This window comes from Meleagris gallopavo, chromosome 30 (assembly GCF_905368555.1).
Source record: "Meleagris gallopavo chromosome 30, MGAL_WU_HG_1.1, whole genome shotgun sequence".
Lineage (NCBI taxonomy): Eukaryota > Metazoa > Chordata > Aves > Galliformes > Phasianidae > Meleagris > Meleagris gallopavo.
Window position 1 is genome coordinate 729,470 of NC_139433.1, and position 21,635 is coordinate 751,104.

General features: G+C 42.1%; 1 protein-coding gene across 8 annotated transcripts in view; it reads left to right on the forward strand.

Annotated features, from left to right (window-relative positions):
- RANBP3 (RAN binding protein 3) overlaps window positions 1-21,635 on the forward strand; it is a 41,140-nt gene that overhangs the window by 14,595 nt on the left and 4,910 nt on the right. For 3 of the 8 annotated variants that reach the window (XM_085211571.1, XM_085211572.1, XM_085211574.1), the window contains 9 exons: window positions 6,155-6,191; window positions 6,271-6,357; window positions 11,974-12,045; window positions 13,195-13,260; window positions 14,627-14,719; window positions 15,859-15,962; window positions 17,972-18,091; window positions 18,682-18,785; window positions 20,738-20,816. In XM_085211571.1, coding sequence (XP_085067697.1) covers window positions 6,155-6,191; window positions 6,271-6,357; window positions 11,974-12,045; window positions 13,195-13,260; window positions 14,627-14,719; window positions 15,859-15,962; window positions 17,972-18,091; window positions 18,682-18,785; window positions 20,738-20,816 — 762 coding nt within the window. The remainder of the gene's footprint in view (window positions 1-6,154; window positions 6,192-6,270; window positions 6,358-11,973; window positions 12,046-13,194; window positions 13,261-14,626; window positions 14,720-15,858; window positions 15,963-17,971; window positions 18,092-18,681; window positions 18,786-20,737; window positions 20,817-21,635) is intronic. The other 5 variants (XM_085211573.1, XM_085211575.1, XM_085211577.1 and 2 more) reach the window with 3 other exon arrangements.

Sequence of the window (21,635 nt, forward strand, 5' to 3'; positions counted from 1 at the left end):
CACTATTTGTTGTCTTAAAGGCACTAAATCTTTCCCAGACATCGTTACCTCAGTGTCTGTCCAGTTTCCCAGTTGTTCCATTGACCCCTGGTGACAGTTAGCTCACCCCAAGGTTGGTTTGGTCCATGTACAAGGATGGTGGTCTTTGAACTCCCGGTGTCTGTGGAAGCTTGCGGTTCTGCTCACTATTGGCAAATGGAGTGGAGGCTTAAATACCAAAACAGTTTGTGTTTGAGAATTGGAACCTGTCCGGATCCAGTTAACGCAAGCTGTCCAGTTAACTCAAGGCTGGACATTAGGAAATAGTGCTTTTCTGAAAGAGTGGTCAGGCATGGAATGGGCTGCCCAGGGAGGTGGTGGAGTCACCGACCGTGGAGGTGTTCAAGGAACATTTGGATTTTGTGTTGAGGGACGTGGTTTAGGGAGACCTGGTGATAGGTGGATGATTGGACTTGGGTGATCCTGTGGGTCTTTTTCAACCTTGGTGTTTGTGATTGCTGCCAGAGGGTTATGGTCAGTGGATCTGTGTACACATGGGTACTGGTGACAAGTGGTGACCAGGGTCCATCTTGGGACCATTGCTCATCAGCATCTTCGTAATGGCAAAGAAGTGGGATCGAGTGCACCCTCAGCAAGTCTGGTGATGGCAGCAAGCTGAGTGGTGTGGGAGATGCAACAGAAAGAAGGGGTGCCATCAGAAGGGACCTGAGCAGGCTTGGAAAATGGGTGCAGGTGAACTGAATGAGGTTCAGTGGGGCCAAGTGCAAGGTGCTGTAGCTGGGTCAGGGCAGTCCTGGATGTATGTACAGAGTGGGAGAAGAATTCATTGAGCACAGCACTGCAGAGAAGACCTGAGGGTCCTAGCGGATGAAAAGCTTGACACAAGCCAGCAGTGTGTGCTTGCAGCCAGAAGGCCAATGGTATCCTGAGCTCCATCAGCAGAGGGTTGGCAGTGGGCAGGAAGGGGACTGAACCCTCTGCTCTGCCCTCATGAGGCACCACTGGGAGAACTGCATCTGCTCCTGGGGTGCCCAGCACAAGGAGGATGTGGAGCTGTTGGAACAGATCCAGAGGAGGCCATGAAGATGCTCAGAGGGTTGGAGAACTTTTGCTATGAGAACTGGCCAAGGAAGCTGGGGGTGTTCAGCCTGGAGAAGGGAAGACTCTGGGGAGACTTTGTTGCAGCATTCCAGTACCTGAGAGGAACTTATAAGCAGGAGGGAGAGTGGTTTTTGTGTGGGTAGATAGTGAAAGGACAAGGGGGAATGGCTTTAAACTAGAACAAGGGAGATTGAGGTTGGATGTAAGGATGAAGTTCTTCACTCAGGGCAGTGAGACCCTGGCACTGCCCAGAGCTGTGGGTGCCACATCCTTGGAGCTGCCCCAGGCTGTGGATGGGCCTGGGCAGACTGGGGAGGCACCCAGCCCACAGCAGGAGTGGGGCTAGGGAGCCTTAGAGTCCCTTCCAACCCAACTATGCTGGAGCTGCTGGGAGCTGAGCTGCCTGGTTGCTGATCTGGGGAGAGGGTTGGGAGAAATGTGGGCTGGGGTTGGGACTTGAGAGCAAGAGAACTGGAGGGGACCTGCAACACGAGCTGTGAGGGAAAACGGCATCTCTGGTGCTGCTGCTTACAAAATTGCTTCAGTAGTTTGTGATTTGGAAAACTTAATTCTCGCATTTTATTTGTCTGGCTGTCTCCGTTTAAAGAGAGGTCAAGTGATCTCCTACAAGTGAAGTGGGAGTACTCCTAATTTTGAAAGTTGGCCTTATCTTAATAAAAGGGTCTCAGAGTAATAGACGTCTCCCATTCTGTGGGGTTTTAAGGTAGTGTTTGGGCCTATTATTAACAGCTTCCTATTTAAAAACAAGCATTTTGAAAATCCAGCATCCCCAGCTTCACTTGAAATGTGTTGCCCTCCCTTTTGACCTTTTTGATATTTAGATCATACAAGAAATAACTATCTTTAAAAACTTGATGGAACTGAAATAACGCCACTGTTCAAATGGCATTTACTGATCATTGCTCCTGTTTAAGACCAGGCCATGTCACAGATGAAGAACTTCATACCCCTCCAGTTTATGAACTGCTGCTCGTTTGGAAGTTGAAAGGTTTGTGGCAGAAGTGGGAACACAGCAAATGACAAATCCCACTGCTGTGACTGGGAATTCCATGATGCTCTGCTTTGAGATAGGTGTACTGACTTCTTAATTTACAAAATACTTCTGTTGCTTTTCAGGGTATTCACCCTCACATGGATGGGGGAGGATATTGTCCTGTGTGAATGTTATAACAACACATTTGTGTGGGTTACTTTATAACCAGCCCCACCTCCTCTCAAAGGTGGTCAGAAGAACCAGCAAAGTGCAATTAGTTATGGGTACTGTCTGATTGCTGTTTGTGGACCAGGTGCTAAAGCAGCTAGCTGCCCGAGCAGCCTGAAGTGCAGCTGAGCCCTGTGGGTGCAGCAGGGCTCCTCTGATGGGTCTGCAGCAGTTCTAGCCAACTTCCAAGCAGTGCATTTGCCCCAGGTGGTGTTTCCTATGGGGAGGAAAACTAATTCAGTCAGCAGGGCTTAGTGTATCTTAATTGATGCCTCAGCAGCAAGCAATTTCTTCTGCCAGGCCATTAAAACAGGGTAATTTAGGAAGGGATTAGTATGTCCTCTCACTGAGACGGCTGCTCCATTGGGTGGCACCTTTGCATTGAAGGGACATTGTCTTTTTTTACTCCCAGTCCCCTGCAGAGCAAAAAGCTTTATTGGATTCAGGTGAGGACCCTCAGGGAGAGGTTGAGTCCCCCCGCCATGCTCGGGGTCACAAAGAACCAGCTGAGGAGTGTGACCCTGATCTTCCTGCTCCTGCTGTGGCCTCAGCCAATGATACCCCGAGTCCTACTGCAGCCCAGCTTGCTCCTATTCAACAGGAACTGGCAGGGGTAAGTGCAAACCTGCTGAGGGGATGGAGGACACATCCCTTCTGCTAGGAGTCTGTAACTGCTAAATGTAGGCAGCGTAACTTGCTTGGTTTATCTGTGATCTCCTTAGTCCCCTCTAAGGTTGGTAGAAATGAAATTCGTTTGGGTCTTCCTAGTGGGCAGAGTGGCAGAAGGTGCATCAAGGATGAATCTGAAGTTTACTGTGTCAGCTGAGCGCTGGCTCAGGGCTCGTGGATGAGTGAGGAGCAGCTGTACATGAGGTGGTGCCTCATAGCAGTTGGAGGGGGATCCTTTATTCCTTTCCAGCCGGAGTGTCTTGACCAAGTGAGCAGCTGATGCTGTTTGGTTGTGATCTGCAGCTTGTCATGCCAACCAGTGATGTTCTTAGCAGGTTAATGGCACCGAGGAAGACGCTAAAGGAGAATTTTGAAATCAAGTACTTAATAGAGAAAGCTCTCAGTAATTCCAGCGTAAGCTATTTCTACTAATGGTGCAGGTAAACACTTTTGGAAAGATGAGGTGACCGAATGACTGCTACGTGCAGCCTTTCAGAGCAGTTTTAAAGTTGGGCTTATCCTTTCTGCTTGGTGAGCTGTGGTTTCCTGGTGCAGGTGAGTCGTCATTCCTCATTGTGACTGTGTGTGCTGTGTGTGTTTCACTGAGTTCTGCCTGTGAAGACTGCTCCACCTGTGACATGTGCTTCTTTTCCTTGCCCCAGAGTGAGCCTTTTGGGCCCAGTTTGGAATGAATAGTCCTCACAAGGTACCAAACAACTGGGAGAGACAACAGCTACCAAACTTGCTGAAGTTGGCATAGGCTCATGTCTATTAGTCTGTAGCACCTGCAATGCATGTAATGGCCCAGAAACAGTGTGAGGAAGCAGTGTGTAAGGCTGCAGTGATGGCACTTGAGCTCTTGTTGGTTAATCTGTGCTCACTTTCACTCTTACAAGACAGTTGGGTGCCTTTAGAAAAGGTAATTTGGTTAATTAGAGATGTGTCAAAACTGCAGGAGCTGCTATTGAGAAATAATTCTAACTTTTCTCTAGCTGGATTTCCAGGTAGGGAAAAGGAGTAAGGAAGCTCTTACGCTGGGGGAGCAAGCTGGGATTTAGATCAGGCATTACTGGTTTGTCTCACAGCTCCTGATTTCCAACAGCTGAACAGAGGGAAGTCAAGTCATTTGGGTCACTGTAATGGTTCTGTATGAGGTGAAGTGGTCTTGGCTTTCCATTCTGTTGTGCAGCTTGTGTGTAAAAACAGTGCTGTGAAGTCCAAGTGATAGCCTGCAAAGGGAGGCCTGAAACATTTCCCTGGGGCAGGGCTGTCCTGATTGGTGAGTGCCCACCTGATGGAGTGAGTGTGACCTGCAAGTGTTTTTGTAACACCTCAGATATCTTATGCAATGTGTCTTTTGCTGGAAGCTAAGTATTAAAAAATAATAATTACAGTGTTGTTGAGAAATGCTTTTTAAACTCTGCATATTCTCTTTCATTTAAAAGTAGAAAATCCAGCCTGGATATCTGGAACATACAGGCAGAAGTTCCAGGATTGAGACAGACAACAGTGTTGAGGGTCTTTGGACTGTCTGTGCACAGGGATCAGCCTAAAGGATTGGGATTTTTTCTTCCCTGATATTTAAATTCTGAAGTCTGTGAAAGATATAAATCTGTTAGTTTCTTTTTTCTGGTTGGAGTTATTAGCAAACCCTTAATTTTCCAGTCAGTAATCGACAGCTTTAAGGGTGTTCATTGATAAGGATGGGAGGTAACATACCAAGTGATCTATTGCTGAGACCCCTGGGGAAGAATAATGAAACAGTGGGAAGTCTGTTATCTGTACAGCAGCTGCTCTGCCAGGGGTTACAGGATTGGTTTGGGATATTGAATCTCCTTTTACACTAAATGTAGTGACAGCATGTCTACTTGTGCATGCATCAGTTAATAAACTGCTAAATTAATGTGATAATTTGGAGCTTGTGCTGTGTGGTTCGACTTCTTCTGGGGCAATATTGCATACTATATTCCTGATGCTTGTGTATCATTAAACAGTTTTAGGTGGTTTTGGAATTCAGGGGGAAGAGACTTGTTGATTTTAGAGGAGTTGTGCACATATAGATGTGCAGTTTGATGCACATTGGTGTATGTGGTGCTTTCTTTACAAAATAGCTTTTTTCTGACTTTGAGTACTGATTGCTGAAATGGATGATGTCATTGATTTTCCACTTTAGCTTTATCTTTCAGGAAATTAGTGTTTATTGACAACAGGTATGCCTAATAAAGCTTTATTTCAGTAATGTGGACTGCTTGGTGAGTTATGTGGGGGTGGTGTGGATCACCACAGTATTACTGTGTTAGATTGACAGATGAGTGTTGGTATGGGGAAACTGTATTCCTAAAACTGTAAATAGCTTTTAATTCTTTACTGAGATATCAAATATGTGGGACTGGGATACTGGTAAAGTCCCTGTGCTCTTCTGTTATCTTGAAACTGAAAGCTGTGTTGCATAGGTAAGGGTGAATGTATGTGGATGGATGTAGGATGTTGTGGTGAGAAGGCGGTGGTGCTGCTCCAGTCACCTCCTGCAGCACACGAAATTCCTTGTGGGCAGTTCTGTGGGAACAGGGAAGTGATGTGAGCTGGGCAAATAGAAGTGATGTAGGCATCTTCAGAAGATATGAAAACTTTCTTCAAATACCTAATGTACCAAATACCAGCCTGTGGTGCTGCCTGCTTTTCCTTCTGGTGCTGTGGGAATGTGCATTGCTAATTCCTGTCAGAACATCACAGAGTGTTTTGAAGAAGGTCTCTCCAACACTGGTTTTGTTGAAGGAACTGATGTCTGTTATGTTAATTATAAAAAAAAAAAGTGCTTTGGAACGAACTCCTAAATAACATCTTCAGGGTGAGGGTTTGGCCGAGCAGACTTTAAAGTTATCATTTTCAGTACACAGAAAAGTGTGATAATCACTGCACAGTCTCTGCTGAGAATATTAGTGCTTGGTTAGGAACTTTTAGGTATCTCTTGCAAATGGGATATTTTGTTATTTGTAGTGCTTAGGTGAAATTCAGCATGTGTATATGCGAATTAATGTTTTTTTTTCCTTGAATTTATGTGATTGACAGTAAAGAAAGTCCTTGGTTAAAGCATTTCTGTGTATCCCCCAAAAGACTGAAATGTTCACTGTCTGATTTATTGTCCCTGTCATCTGATTTCAGAGATCAGCAGATGGGTCGAGTCCAGAAGATGGAGATGGTAAGAAATTTGATTGTAAATTTAAGAAATGCTGATGGATGTATAGAATCCCAAAAATAATTTTGTGTTTTTTCTGCAGAATCTGATCGAGAGGATGGGAACTACTGTCCGCCTGTGAAGCGTGAGAGAACTTCATCCTTAACACAGTTCCCTCCTTCTCAGTCAGGTAAATGTTAATTATTACTGTACTGCTGTATCAGGTGGGTTTCCTATTTCTGTTTCTCCGAGTCACTCCAGCAGTCTTATTGCTGCCTGCTTTGCTTTACCTTGAATGACCACAGCAGCCACATGCTGACTTCCCTATAGTCTGTGATAGCAAATTCAATCAAGCCCTAAGGGTTTTGATGCACAAACTTGTATGTGTTTATACAATGCACCTGTTTGAGCTTCTAATGTTATGTTGTTCAATGGAAGAATCTTTTTGCCTTGTCATGATAAAATCATCTCTTAGAATTGACATAAATGCTCTATTTTCCTTAGTTTCTGTGCTGCCAGGCAAAATTTAATCTCAGCTTGTGCTTGAATTCCCTTCATCAGTTCCTTTTCTTCTATTCCTCCTCAAGTGGAGAGAATTCAGTGCATTTCAGCAGTGTTCTCACCCAGCGCGTGCAAGAGATGCAGATCACTGTGAAGGGCACAGATAAATTCTTCTAGTTTGTATACAACAGAGTGGTCTCGTGTGGCACTTGTGTTCACCCACAAAAAACAGATTTATTCTCAGATTTATGCCTTCTCTCTTCACAAAAAATGTCCAACTGAGGATTATTCAAACTGAGGTACTGTGGTGCTTAAGGCAGACCTGGGGACTTGAGTCCTTCATTGTCCATCTGGGCTGAGAAAGTAGATTGGGAAAACAGTGGAAGAGAGAATATTAAAAATAATCCCTCCAACCTACAGCATGTTCAGTATGATTAAAAGGTATGGAAGTAATTGCTTCTGTCTTTTAATTGTGAAGATATACGTGGCTATAGAGTTTTAAATATAGTTGCTGTTAGGTTCTGCACTAGAGAATTCTCATGTTGTATCATCAGTGCTATCACAGGAACAATTTCTTCTTGAGGTGTAGGTTTTTCTGGTGTGCAGTTGAGCTGTTTTCAAGGTGCACTGCCTTTAATTGAGTACTTTGCAATGACCTAGTGTGTCTGCTACATTTTCTCATCATTCTTAATAAAAGAACACTGCACAGAAACAACAAATAGTTCTCATTGTCTGTGGATCTTCTGTGAGAAGAACAGATTGTGTATAGCTCTTGAGGATCTTTGTTACTTATTGGGCTTTATAATCCTAGCTTCCATATCATCATTACCACTTCTTTTACTCTATAATGCCTTTTCCTTATCTGTTGAGACTCTAATCTCTAAATCTCATTTTATGTAATGACAACATTTTTTAAGAAGTGGAGGAAGACAGTTTCTTTGTGTGGTTGAATTCTGGATATTCCAAGAGTTCTGCATTTCTTCTCAGCATCTGCTTGCCAGGTGCTCTCAGACTGTTCCTTTCTTCCCTATTTGATTCTCTTGTTCTCTTCTAATGTATGTGGTTTTCTATTCTTTCATGACTTGATTTGTATAACACAGCTCAGGTCATGTTCTAACTGTAGAAAGCTTCAAAGGTGCTATTTCCTTCTGTCTGGCTTCCAGAATCTGCTGCGTGTGTGTTCTGCCTCCTCCTCCTCTGGCTATGAAGGCAACCTCATTTCATTGTGTTGCTCAGAATACAACTTAAAAGTTCATCTCCCTTGTTTGCTGCTTGGAGCTTGTTGTGATTCTTCTCATCCCTCCCAAGTCTCTACTTCTGTAGTGATAAATACTCAGAAGCATTTGTAAGTGTACTGCTCACTATGAAAAAGTAGGCTGCTTTCGTACTTTGATAGTGAAAACTCTTTAATGCCTTTTACATAGTTATTCTTTTATGCATTTTTAGTTGTAGGTTAAAAGTAGCTGCTACTATGATGCTGAGATGCTGTTGGTGTAATATGAGATTCATTGTTTGTTTGTTTTTTTTTGAGGGTGATTTTATTGCCCCAATATTTTGCTTTATTGTGTGAAGCTCAGTCTCATGCCTGACCATTGCATAGGAGTTGCTTCATAGCTGTGTAATTCCTTATCTTCTCTGAACTGTCTCGTGCTGCTTAGGAGGTAAGGCTTGATTTTAATTTTCATTTTGACCCCAGTAGCCACCTAGCAATGGTCTTCAGCTTGGTCTCCTTCATGGAAAAATGCTTGTGAAGGTGGGTAGGCATCCTGCTGCATCCTGTTATGAAAACACTTGAGATGACTTACGGCTTCTTAGTTGCAACTCATCAGTGAGAGGCTGTGGTCCTCAGACTCGCAGCAAATCTTCAGTATGTGTCTCAAAAGCACGTGTTTGCTCTGTAGTGGTTATTTTGTGTATCGCAGAAGCAGGAATGCAGCAACTTGCCTCTGCAGTAAGTTTAGGTGTTGCTCGTTGCTTGTATAGATGCTTTGTTTAACCAGGTGGGGTATCCTGATGAGACTTGCTGCTCAGATGAGTGTTTGTCTAGCTGATTAGCCCTTGGGATCTCAGTTTTAGAATTATCATTTCCATCCCCTTATTTGTAAGTAAATAAAAATCAGCTTGTCCTCTGTTGTCAACTGAAGAGTCTTTCTTGTCTTGTGAGGTGACAACTTGCCTCTCATGCCTCTCTTTTGAAGAGATGCCACTCTACATTGCAATTGTTGTATTTTTGTGCTGAGTCACCTAGGAGCACTGATTGACCAGCTCAAGTAAAAGGCATAAACTCTAAAAAGATCCTAATTGGAAGATGTAGCCAATAATAAGTATTTGGAAGTTATTAAAGCATGTGCTCTAGCAGAATGTATCTCAGTATCTGCAAAGTCTGTCATGTCCATGGAAATAATATAGTGCTCCAAAAGTGATGCCTCCTACACGTACCACTAAAGGCAGTCTCTCTTCACTCAGCAAGGCCCAGGCAAGTCAGAAGGCTGGACAGCTGTAAGTAAAGTGATGGCTGACTCTAACTTGAAACTTAACATGCAAGTCCAGGCTGTGTCTGGGCAATATATTGTTCTACAGCTGTGACAGATAAATTTCTTTCATAGACTGTTGATTTTTCTTGTCAGTCCAGACAAAACAGAACAGCAGTGCAGAAAGATTTTATTCAAGTGCTCTGAACCTTGCTGTTGTGCTACTAGTGCCTGTGATTCAAGGAGTTTAAGAAATGGTGGGAAGTGTCCCAACTTTAAAAATATGCCACTGTAAACATGTGCATGGAAATCTGTGTATGCTGCCTTGTAAAGGCATGCCCCCAAATAGCTGGGGAGGAGTTGATATAAACAACCTATCCAGCCTTTGAAACTGCTGTTGTGCATCCTGGTGAAATGCCATTACTCTTTTTCAGGAAACCGTTATTTTCTGTAGATGGCAATTTTACATCTGGTGTGTAGAGGCTCTCTAAGAGCTTGCTTGCATACTCTTCTCTTTTCTAAGGCATACTGCATTCAGTATATCCAAGTTTCTTCTGCCTTGATTTGGAGGATCACATAATCGTACAAGATCTGAGTGGAAGGGACCTGTAAAGTTCCCACTTCGCTGCCATGACAGGGACGACTTCCACTAGATTAGGTTGCCCAAAGCCTCATCTAACCTGACCGTGAGCATCTCCAAGGGTGGGGCATCCTCACCTTCTCTGGGTAGCCTGGCCCAGCACCTCACCAAGCTCTGAGTAAATAATTTCTTCCTAATACCTAATCTAAACCTTAAAACCATTGCCTCTTGTTCTGTCATGACAAAGATGACAAAGCTGACAAAGAGTTCCACCCAGCTTTCCTGCAGGCCTCTTTAGGTCCTGGAAGGCCACTGTGAGGTCTCTCTGGACCAACCATCCAGCCAGTTCCTTATCTGCCAAGTGGCCCATCTATCTAGGCCATATCTTTCTGCTTCAGAGACCAAGATGTTGTGTAACATGCTTTGCACAAGTCCAGGTAGATGATGTCTCTTGCTCTTGCCTTATCCATCAGTACTGTGGCCCAATTGTTAGCGTCTCTGAGGGCAAATTGCCACCGATTGTGGTGGCCAAGTTGGTTGTCATCAGTCATGTTATTTTGTGTGCCTTAACATGGAAGGAGAATCTGCTTCACCACTTGGAACTCTTGGAGCAGGTCCAGAGGAGGGCCATTAAGATGATCAGAGGGCTGGAGCAGCTCTCCTTTGAAGAAAAGTAGAGGGAACTGGGATTGTTTAGCTTGGAGAAGGGAAGGCTCTAGAGAGACCTCATTGAAGGGAGCATATAAACATGAGTGGGTATGACTGTTTATGAGGGTGGATAGTGATAGAACAAGGGGGAATGGTTTTAAATGAAGATGGGGAGGTTTAGGTTAAATATTTAATATTTAGAGGAACTTTTTCCACACAGAGGGTTGTGATACTCAAGAAGGAGGCTGTGGATGCCCCATCCCTGGAGGCATTCAAGGCCAGGCTGGATGTGGCTCTGGGCAGCCTGGTCTGCTGGTTGGTGACCCTGCACGTAGCAGGGGGTTGGAAATAGATGGTCTTTTGAGGTCTTTTTCAACCCAGGCCATTCTATGATTCTGTGATCTTGTGGACGCAGGCAAGTAGTTTTCCAAGACTTCCTTTTTTACCTTTCTAAAAGCAAGGGTTATGTTTCCCCTTTCCCAATCATTGGGGACTTCCCTGGACTGCCGCAACTTCTCAAAAAGAATAGAGATGGGCTCACCTACTTCATCTGTCAGTTACCTACGGACCCTTGGGTGCATCTCATCAGGTCCCACAGACCTGTGTATCCTCAGCTTACTTGGATGGTCTCAAATTTGATTTTGTCTAACAGTTCTTTGTTCTTCCAGTCCATGCCTTTGCCTTCTGTGGCCTGGGCAATGTGGCTTGAATACATAACTGGTGAAGAGTGAGTCAGTGAAGCCTGAGTACCTCATCCTTCACGTCCCAGTTAATCAGGTGGTTTTCCCATTTGCTTCTGGAGAGGGCCTGTATGAGACATGGGGAGACACAGTACTCATGACTTGGAAATCATCTCTCCATCTCTCCACTCATGGATTACCAGCTTTGATTCTGTTTCCAGGCCCTGTAGGTTGTGCAGTGGTAGCAGGTCTTTGAGATCCACTTCAGCAGTTGGCTGTTACTTCTTTCACATCTCAGATTATCTCAGAAATGAACCTTTTGAAATCTGTGACTTCGGATGCATCTGACCAGTTATTTACAGCTGGTATGAGTGCATTTCCTACTAGATGTGCAGTTATTCTTGGGGGATCTTCTGAGCTGCCTGTGAACTAAGGGCTCAAGTAGATTGGGTTAATGAAGAGGGTTGTCAATCTGTTAGTTAGTGTTAGGTATCTACTGTTTGTGATCACTATACTGTCAGTCTTAAGCCTTTTGAAGAGCCTAGGTGGTAGTTTCCACTATTTATCAGATATTGCAAATATAGCTGACAGTCCTTCTGAAGTATCGTGTGTAGTTGTATTTCACGTTCTGTCTCTTTTAATTTGTAATTCAGGATAGAATTCAAACTAGGAACACTGTCTTCCCTCCTGGCAGTGAAGTTTGCAATTACTTTTTCAGGAGAAACTAAGCTGTGAGGAACTGCCTATTTTTGTGGCTGTAATACTATTCTAGTGTAGAAAGAAACAAAACAAATTAAAAACATAACTAAGTAAAGCAAATGATCAGAAAAACTGTTCGGTTTGCAATCTCAGTATTTGGAAAAGGAGCTTATAATCAAGAATGACATACCCAGCTTCTCTTTATTTTTCTTTTTACTTGACAACAGTAACAAAGAACAATGTCTTTATGCCATCAAGCTTCTGTGAACCTTCTGCAGGCAATTCTGACTCAGAGCCGGGTGAGTTTCCGTGCTTTTCCCTCATTTTTCCTCAGCAGAATGCTGAGTATCACAGTTCGAAATACTCTGACACTTCTGAACCCAGGCCGTAGCTAGGAGCATGGAAGTGGTGCTTCTGGTCTTCAACCTTTTCTTTCTTCATTGCTTTTTCTCATGCTTGTCAGAGTTAATAACAAATATCAAAACTCATAAATGCTTTGGGAGTGATGGAGTGCAACGTGATTCTATTCCCATCTGTTAACCTCAAGATAAAAACTTCAGGGATGTGTCATTTTTTGACCCAAGGTTCTTTTTCTTTGATGGCAAATTCAAATCATCCACAGCCAATGGCTGTGATTATGTTGAATCACAACTTCTGAACCTGGTGTTCATACTGCTGCTTATTTTGTTGATCACACTTGTTCCATCAGCTTGTTGTATTGGTGCCACTGTTTTCATCTGGTACTTAATGGGTGTGAGGATAATGAAGTTGCATTAGGATACAGAGATGGTAGTCTTATTCTGAGTGCAGCTGCTCCCCCCCCTCCAAGATAGCATTTAATTTAATGATCATATCTTTCAGGTTTTTGGGGAAATTGATTTTGTAGTAGTTGGGGGCTTAAGATTTTTTTTTGAAAAGCAGGTATTTCCATGGTTATTTTGTCTAAATCCTTAGCTTTGTAAGTACAACCATAGGAATTTTTCACCTTCACATTAGGAAAGCATAAGGTGGCAGCTAATGCAATTATATGGAATTAATGAAACAATTTTTACTTAGCTAGTGATATTTAACAGTTTGTGCCTGTTCCTTTGTCATGCTTTTGATGATTGTCATTCTTTTTGTAGTATGATTCTCACTTAGAATTCCTCCTAATACAGATTTTATTTCTCTTGTGAAAATGCTGTTCTGTGTTTCACCTGAAAACTAATTTTGAACAATTGAACATCTCTTTTCTTAATGTATGCCTGCTGTGATGATCACTGGGAATATCAGCTTCACCTGGAGGAAGGGATCTTGTTTGGAAATCTCGTTATGACTTTGCTTTGGGTATTTATAAAGCTTGTGGCTTGTTACAATGGGAACAGCAGGAGCACTTTGTGGCTGTCTTAAAGTAGGTTATACCTACTGTATTTTACAGCTGTCTCTATAATTCTGTGTTTTGCTTCTAGAGGAGAAGAGCAGTGGATTCCGGCTAAAACCACCAATCCTTATTCATGGTCAAGCTCCTAGTGCAGGTAAGTTCAATGTTTCCTTCAGAAGTAAAATGAAACAGTAGTAATTCCAGCATTTTTAATGTACTCTGGAATTTTCAGACGCACGTAATTGGCAGAATGTATGCATAGGCACATCAGAGCTTTGACTTGGATCAGTCGTGCACTTCTGAAATGCCTCTGCTCACTGTGCTTTGGCCCACAGTAGTCCTTGGCTGCGTGAGCTTGGTTCCTTTAGATTCAAACTGGAACAAAAGGTTTGCTTCAGGAGTGTGCTGAGATGATTCCTAGCTGTTAGTGTGTCTGCCCCCTCCTTTCCTCTCTCTGCTTTTTGAATATAGTACAGTTGTGGCTTTCTTATGACAGCTGTTCTGCTGTGCTGTTTTACTCTGAGCTTCACCTTTGCTAACATAGATCCTGCTAGTATAGGAAGGACATAAATGCTACAGCTTATGGGAATTCAAAGAAAGAAAACTGATGTTGGTAATGGAAGTAAATATTTGTAATGTATTTGGAATGTACATGTTCTCAGGAAATGTAGTAAGTTAAAATATATAGATCAAATCAAATTTGTGTTCTTGTAAAAAGCTGATATGAATGCTTGGTCATAAGATAGTATCCATTGTCACAAACTTTGGGATGGGAGGCCCAGAACAAACTAGTTACAAATATTAAAGTGAGTTTTATGGGTAGCTTTTTGTCACAGCATCCTAATGGATTAAGGCTTCATTTTTATTTTCTTGGTTTTTGTCTTTTTTTTTTATCATCAAAGAAATCTGAATCTTTTGGATTTGCCATAGCCTTCTGGAGTTGATGTTAGAATTTCTTTTAGGCTGTTTTATGTCAGGTGCCTTTTGTTTTTAATCAGAGCTGAATTAAAGAGTTGTAGAGCCCTTTGTCTTCCTACAGCAAACTGGAGAGGCCAAGTTAACTCAGCCTGAAAAGGTTGTTAAAAGAAATAACATGCATATTTATTGTGCTGTCCATATGTGCTTATCATATGAAGAATGAAGAAGTTAACCTGGAAATGGCTTAATTAGAGGGAAGATGGGAGACTTGGAAAATGGAGCTGATTAATACTTGGTGAATAGATAAGATTGGTTTCTTTCTATTACATTTTCAACTTCTGTTTCTGAGTTAATATCATAAACTCTCCTTGTATACTTTCCTGGGTGAGCTAGAGAATATGTCCAGTGGCCAGAAGGAAAGGGGTTACCTTCTCCGGGTAAGACTGACTCTTTTTTCAGGATGGGATGAGGCATGGGAAAGAAGGAGGTGAAATCTTCCTGAAGTTCCATTACATGTTTTGTTGGAAGCACTCGAAGTTGAAAACAATGTCATCTTCTCTACAACTCTTCATAGCTCTTGAAAAAACCTTTTCCACTTGCAGGTCTCCCAAGCCAGAAACCGAAGGAACAGCAGCGAAGTGTGCTCCGTCCTGCAGTCCTACAGGCACCACAGCCAAAAGCTTTCTCACAGATGGGTAAATAATGCTTTTGCTTTGAGTCCGCTGTAGAATCCTGCCCATGCCAACAGACAAGCTAGAAATGTGCAACAGAGGAAGAGCAGAAATACTATTTTTTGTGCAGCACTCTGATTTTGTTCAGCAGCTGCCTTTGTTTTTCTGTTTCTCCGTTCTGAAAAGAAGCATCTTACATGTTAAGTGTGTCTGTGTTACATAAAAGATAACATGAGCAAGCCTTCAGTTTTTGTGTGGATGACAATCTGGCATTACCAGGCCCTGGACTTTGTAGTCCATTGCTTTTAATTGAAATTAAACAACCTGGAGTATGGATTTGCAGTCTCAAGTGACAGCATCAACCATCACATAATAAGCTACTGCTTCCATCGTAGATCTGCACTAGCTGCAAAGTGATGTGAAACACCTGCATCACTAGCAGATGCTACCAGACTGAGAAACTTTCTGAAGCAGTGGCTCTGAGTTGCACTTTGCATTGTTAGCTTGCTCATGTTGATTGTTTGATGTATTATGGAAAGCAATATAGCTAACAGAACTAGGCATGATTGGAAACTGAAAGTTAAATCAGAGTTGTTTGAAATCCACGTCTCTTAAACTCTTATGCTTCTGTGGCTCTTCTGCTTTCTGTTATTTGGAAATTTACCTAACCTGAAACAGGAGTAACCTCAGCTGCTGCTGAATATGATGTTGAACCAAACATTTCTAGCTTGTCTGTTGGCATGGGCTGGATTCTACAGCGGACTCAAATACTGGAGTACAGATTTACAGTAGGAGTTCATTGCGTATGTCGCTAGATTAGCCCAAAGAGGAGCCCTCAAGTACTAAATTTGAAGGAGCTTGCTTGCAGTTGTATGCATTGAAGCCTGTGCAGTATTTCTACAGACTGTAACGTTCTGCTGACCTGTTTGATGTATTTGGAATTTTGTTGCTGCAAAGAGTTGCTGAATTGCTGTCCTTGTGCCTCTGCATCACAAACCTGTCGTTCGAAAAATACTGTGGGAATTGTATAGTTGTCATTGCTGTGTTTCCTGTATTAAAAAAAAAAAAAGAAAACAATGTCATTTGCTAAGAGAACTGTTACCTCCTGTAGGATTCTCTAAATGTCTAGAAAATGAATGTCAACTTCTTGTTTCTTATTGCAGTTCTGAGCAGTGGGACCAATGGTGTAAATATCCCACCAGATTCTGCAGCAACATCAGAATCACTAAGTAATGCAACACTGAAAAGCTCTGACACAGAAGACAAGGTGAGTTGGAGAAGGATTTAAAGGACACTCAATTTGTCAGAACTTCAGTATTCTCTGAATAAAATCTGTTAATGTGAGTGCAGGTCCATCAGTGATTCCCTACTTATCTGTATTATGTACTTCAGGAGTAATAGTAGGTTTTGCACTGACCCAGTAGTACACTGGCTTTTCTTATTTGCTAAATCAAGAACTGTAGCAAAAACTTGATGAATTCAAATACTGTAGACAAACCAGAATGGTTTTAATAGTCGTCCAGGCTCTGCAGAGAGTAATATTTGTTTGCTTTTCTGTTTTGTTTTCCTGGCTTTAGTGAGGTCTCTTATAGATCTTTGCCAGCATTATCTTTAAAACCAGACCAGGACATGTACTTATTGGGTGGAATTAAAAGTGGATGGAGGGTGGCTGAACCACTGAGCTTCAAGGGTATGAGTCTGGTTCAAAATCTATTGAATAGCTGATGCCAGAGGGGTTCCTTTAGGGTTTATACAGAGGTTGGCACTATCTCATGTTTGTGCAAAAAACTTGGCAAGGTGGAGTGAATCTTATCAAGTTTTTGGATGCCAGTCAATTGTAGGGTGGGGAAAAATGGTCAGTGTGTTGGAATATAGGGCTGTTCAGAGAAATCTCAGCAGGCAGGAAAACTAGACCAGGGAAAATCAATCAAAAGTGGAAAAAATACAAAGTCCTTCATCTAGGTGGGTTGGACTCATGTATCGTAAAGACAAAAGACTGGATACAAAGCAGCTGTACAGACAAAGGCTTAGAGGTCTGGTTGTTGCACAGTGATGCTGAGACAAGTTAATATGTGCAGAGCTTATTAGTGAATCATGTTGATAACAAACTTTAAGGTTAGTGGCATTTATTTTGGAGAAGGGGAAGAGAAGAGGGAAGATCTCCCATCCATGAAAACAGGTTCCCCAGCAAGACTCTTCCCCGGGCATTTTCTCCAGAGGATCAGCTTTAATCCCTTTTAATCGTTTCCATATAGCTATACTTGCTTTCACCAAGACATGCTCAAACTTCCTATTTTTATGACAGTGCCAGCTGGAGCATTTGTTGAACTTTATGCATGAATATTGTTGGGTCTTCTAATGTAAACCAAAAGCTTTAGAGCTTAGGGTTGGAAAGTGGGAGGAGAGGGAGGAGGTGATTCCCATGCAGTTCTGTGGTGCAAATAAAAGGCTCTCAATGCTACAAAAGGTTCAAGAACCATAACATCCTATGAAACAATGACAAGTGAAATATGAATGAGTGGTGCATTCTTTCTGACAAAGAATGTGCTGGGCTGCTTCACTCAGACTGTAGTTATTAGGTGAAGGAAAGTGATTGTTCCTTTCTCCTTGCTGCTCAGTGGGCTGTATCAGGAGTACCATGTGTATTAGGGGATGCTGCTATGAGCAAGATGCTTACAAACCACCCAAGTGTTTAGTGGCTGAGATGTATCCGATGGTGAAAAAGGTGGCTGTGTTTTGCCTGGGTAAAAGAAGACTAAGAGGGAAATTTTCTCAGCTATGTAGTGTGAGGTTTTAGCAAAACAGAATGAGACTTGGAAGTGCCCATTAAAAAATAAAAAAATAAAAATTGAGATGTAACAGGAACGGAGGTTCCAATTGCGTAGTAGAGCAGGTCATTCAGACATGGAAACTGGCTTCTGCCATCCTTAGATTTGTATTTAAACTTGACTGTACAACATCCTAGACAATCACCAGAGGATGACTTTGAAGTTGATACTCCTTTGAGCGCAGTTTTGGACCAAATGGTGTTTAGAGATTCCTTAACTGTGAATGTCTTAATTGTATGATTCCTTGAAAAAGATTCTCTGAATAAAACCAGTTTTTGTTTCTGTTTTTTTTTTTTTCAAATGTAAAGCTTGCATTGTAGCTCTGAAGATGTGACTGGCTTGTTATGGCAAATGACTGTGACTTGCCATATTACAACGTTCTTTGTTTTGCTTAAAGAGAATGGTCTTAATCATTAATCAGGCTAAGGCTTTCAATTTCTTTCCTTAGGCTGGAGAATGTCAGAAGAAAGAGTCCAACAGTACTTCAGATGATGACAGCGGTGACAAGGCAGAACTAAATGCACAGCAAGCCTTTGTCTTTGGACAAAACTTAAGAGATAGAGTTAAGGTAAGTACAGCTCAACTTGATTGAGTTGATGTATTTAAGTGAGGATAAAACACAGTGGAGCCAGTCATTTGTAGACACACTGTGAAATTTCAGTTAGTTAATGGATGGTGGTTTCAACACTGCATGTGTGTGAAGCCAGCAGCTGTGTGTGCAGCTTGGCTGTTCGGTAAAACTGGTCTTCCAGTTACTTAATAAACATATTACTGCTTTAAATAAAAACATCTAGTGCATAAATCTGAAGATCAGTGCAATATAGTATTTTCTCATACCTTTTGGGTCATAATGAAGTTGCAGTGTGCTGCTAAGGCACTCCAGTACAACCAAGATTTCACAGAAAAGGTAAGGAAAGAAAATTGGGGCAGTATGAGTTCAAACCTGAGCACAGAGTACTTGGGTTGGATTGTTTGTACCTCTGTGTAATACAAGTTTATGCAGGTTTCCTAGCATAATAGAAGGAAAATACTACTGGGACACAGTCTTACTTTATGGTAGGAAGTCTCTGTGGAAGAGGTCTTTCCTGAGGGGAAGTGAAGAGGTGAAAATTCTGGGATTTGTAGTTAAAGCTGTCCTAACAGATATTATTTTTGTAGCTGGGAGATGACAGCGATGAAACTGCTGATGTGCAGAATGCTGGCCTTCCAACATCAGACACCCCTTCTGCAACAAACTATTTCCTACAGTACATCAGTTCCAGGTGAGACTACACTGCATGCGGGGCTTATAACCAGGCCAATGGAAACCAGGCTTCTGAATAAAGGGGGTAGTAAACCTCAGATTTTTTTTCTGAATTATTTTTGTCTATAATTTCTGTTGCTGTTCTGTGTAATCACGATCAACTCCTTCTCTAAAATAGATGTGTTCATAACATGATCTCATCTGTGCACTTTGGGTGCCTCTACTTGTGAGAGGCACTTGTTTTCTTCCTACTCATTTCTACAATTAAATCTACCATTGGAAGATTCTTTCAGAACAGTTTTGGTTTATTGAGCCACCTTTTCCCAAGACCTTACAGTATAATGGCAAATGTAGAGCTTTGTTTATTCCCTTGAAGTACTTTAAAAAGTACTGATCAGTGGCATGGAGTTTCCTAAGAGTGTGCAACAAACTTCGAGCCATTGCTAAAGTGCTCAGGCATGACAGACATGACACTGTGATGTGTGCCTGCGTTACTTAAGTAATAACTTAAGAGAGCCTTCTTGCTATGCCTGAAATGTTATAGGTCATACTGCTGTCAGTTGCTCTGTCTGTATACACATAGATGGCAGATATATCAAAAGGAGAAGTGTTGTTTTGTCAGGGTGTGGTGTTTGCTGATGCTCTGCGATCTCTGCAGGTACCCGGGTTGCCAAAGAGTGACTTAGAATGGTTGCATCTCTGTGAGTGATAAGGGAGAGAAGAGTTCAAAGAGAAGTGGTTTGTTCATGATGCTGAGCTCTGAAGAGTAATACAGAGGGTCCTTACAACTAAGCAGAAGGTCTTTGAGAGACCCAAGAAGTCATTGTGTCAAAAGAGATTTGGTGGAGATATGCATGAGCTGAGGCAGCCATGAGAAAGCGATGCAGATTTTACGTATGCACCAATAAGCTCTGAATTGACAGTCTGCACTTGGGATAAAAAAAAAAACACTTTGATGTTGGTGTTTTGCTTTGTGACAGTGTTGGCTTAGTAGTGTAAAAGAATAGTAGTGTTACAAAGGACAGAATTTTTTCTTTTACAGCATTATCAGTTCAAGTAATTACTTGGAAAGTCAAGGAAGGACCCAGTATGTGATGGTTTCCTCAGCAGCAGAGAAGTGGAGCACTTAAGATGCAGATTGTTTGATGCCATGGAGTAATTATGAAAACATTGGTGTGTGTGCCTGCCTTGCCTCTACTTTGAGTTTTTAAGATTCTGTTGTTCTCTTATGTGAGCTTCAATGCAAAGCAGGTGTGAAGAGTTTGTTTTGCAGTCTTAGTCCTGCTTGAGGTTTCACAGGATGCACTGGGCAGAGAAAATCAGAGCGGCTATATGCTGAACCAGTGTTTGTCCAGAAACATTTTTAAATTGGAGACACCTAATGTATGGGCTTCATCTATCTATATCTTTCAACCTACATAACATCCACTGCCATATCTTGATTCAGTCTTCATTGGGGAGGATTTACTCATAGTAAGTCAGTTGCCAGAAACATGCTTCTGAGCTTGCCTTTTTTTTTTTTTAAGCCAATAAAGTTTTGAAACCAAAGCCTATTCCAATTAAACCTACTTCAGATGGCAAGTCATGAGGGCAGTCAGACAACACATAAGAAGCAGTTAGTGATTTTTTTGGAAAAAAGAAACCTTTGCCCTTTTCAAACAATTGAAGTCTGCTGATAAAAATGTCACATGGGGGAGGTTGCTTATTCCAAGGAGATGTAGCAGCTGAGACTTGATGGTTTGGCTTCTCAGGAAAGCTGTAATATTGCAGCTCATCTGATGAAAGGCATTATTCATCCCTACTGCCTCTGCTCTGGCTGCGACTCTGCAGGTCTCTGTTTCAGCTCCTCCCCTGGCTCTCTGAAAATTGACGTGAGAACATGTAGTTGGAGTTTGCTCTGCTCGTTTTCTGAGGAATTTTATCACTAAACACATTTTACTGACTTACAGAAACTTTTTTTTTCCCTTCCAGTATAGAGAATTCTACAAACAGTGCAGATGCATCAAGCAACAAGTTTGTTTTTGGACAGAACATGAGTGAGCGAGTCCTAGTGAGTATCCACTGCTTGTGAACCATTGCCATCTTCTGTGCAGCTTCTGCTATGGGTTCTCACTCAGGAAACATGGGAACTTTTAATTGCACCTCTCGCTGGAGTGCTGTGTAGGTAACTGAGTGAAATCTGGGGGTGTTGTCATGAGCTGCTGTCTGCAGCTGCAGTGCTGTCCACGATTTCCTTGCCATCAGCACCAGTGTAGGGAGATGTCCCATCTTCTCCGTGGTGCATATGGTTCTCAAATCCAAGCAGTTTAAAAATGGGACAGCTTGCTTCTTTGCAATGGCTTCTTCAGTATAAACACCTGATGATGTTGCTCTCCTCCAAATGAACAAATTCAGTTACATGACTCCCCAAAGGATGGGATTCCAAATCCAGCAGCAATTCTTTGCTCAACTGTTTACAGACACCAGGTGTAATTTGTAGTGCCTTGCTGTTTTGCATTTGTTTCATTGTTGTGCTGTAGCAAAAGGAAAGCACTTCACACTGCATTCATAACTGCCTCACCACTGAGCGGGGAGGTGAGCTCACTGTCTCAAGTAGAACTGTAGCTGAAATGGATTTGCTTTCTTTGAACAGAACCTCAAATTAAGAGCTGAAATTTGGTTTCAGTTCAGGAGAAAATGATTTGAGTTGTTTGCTAGGTCAGGCTCTGTCCAATTCCTTGGCCTGGGGCAGCTCTTAATGTGAAAGCAGTGTCATTGGGATTCTCCTTGTATGTGGTTTATAAACAGTAGTGTCATCTGCTGGTAAATCACCACTAGTCTTGTTCTGCAAAGCTAAAAATCAGTGTATGCTTTCCTCTTCTGTTTTTTT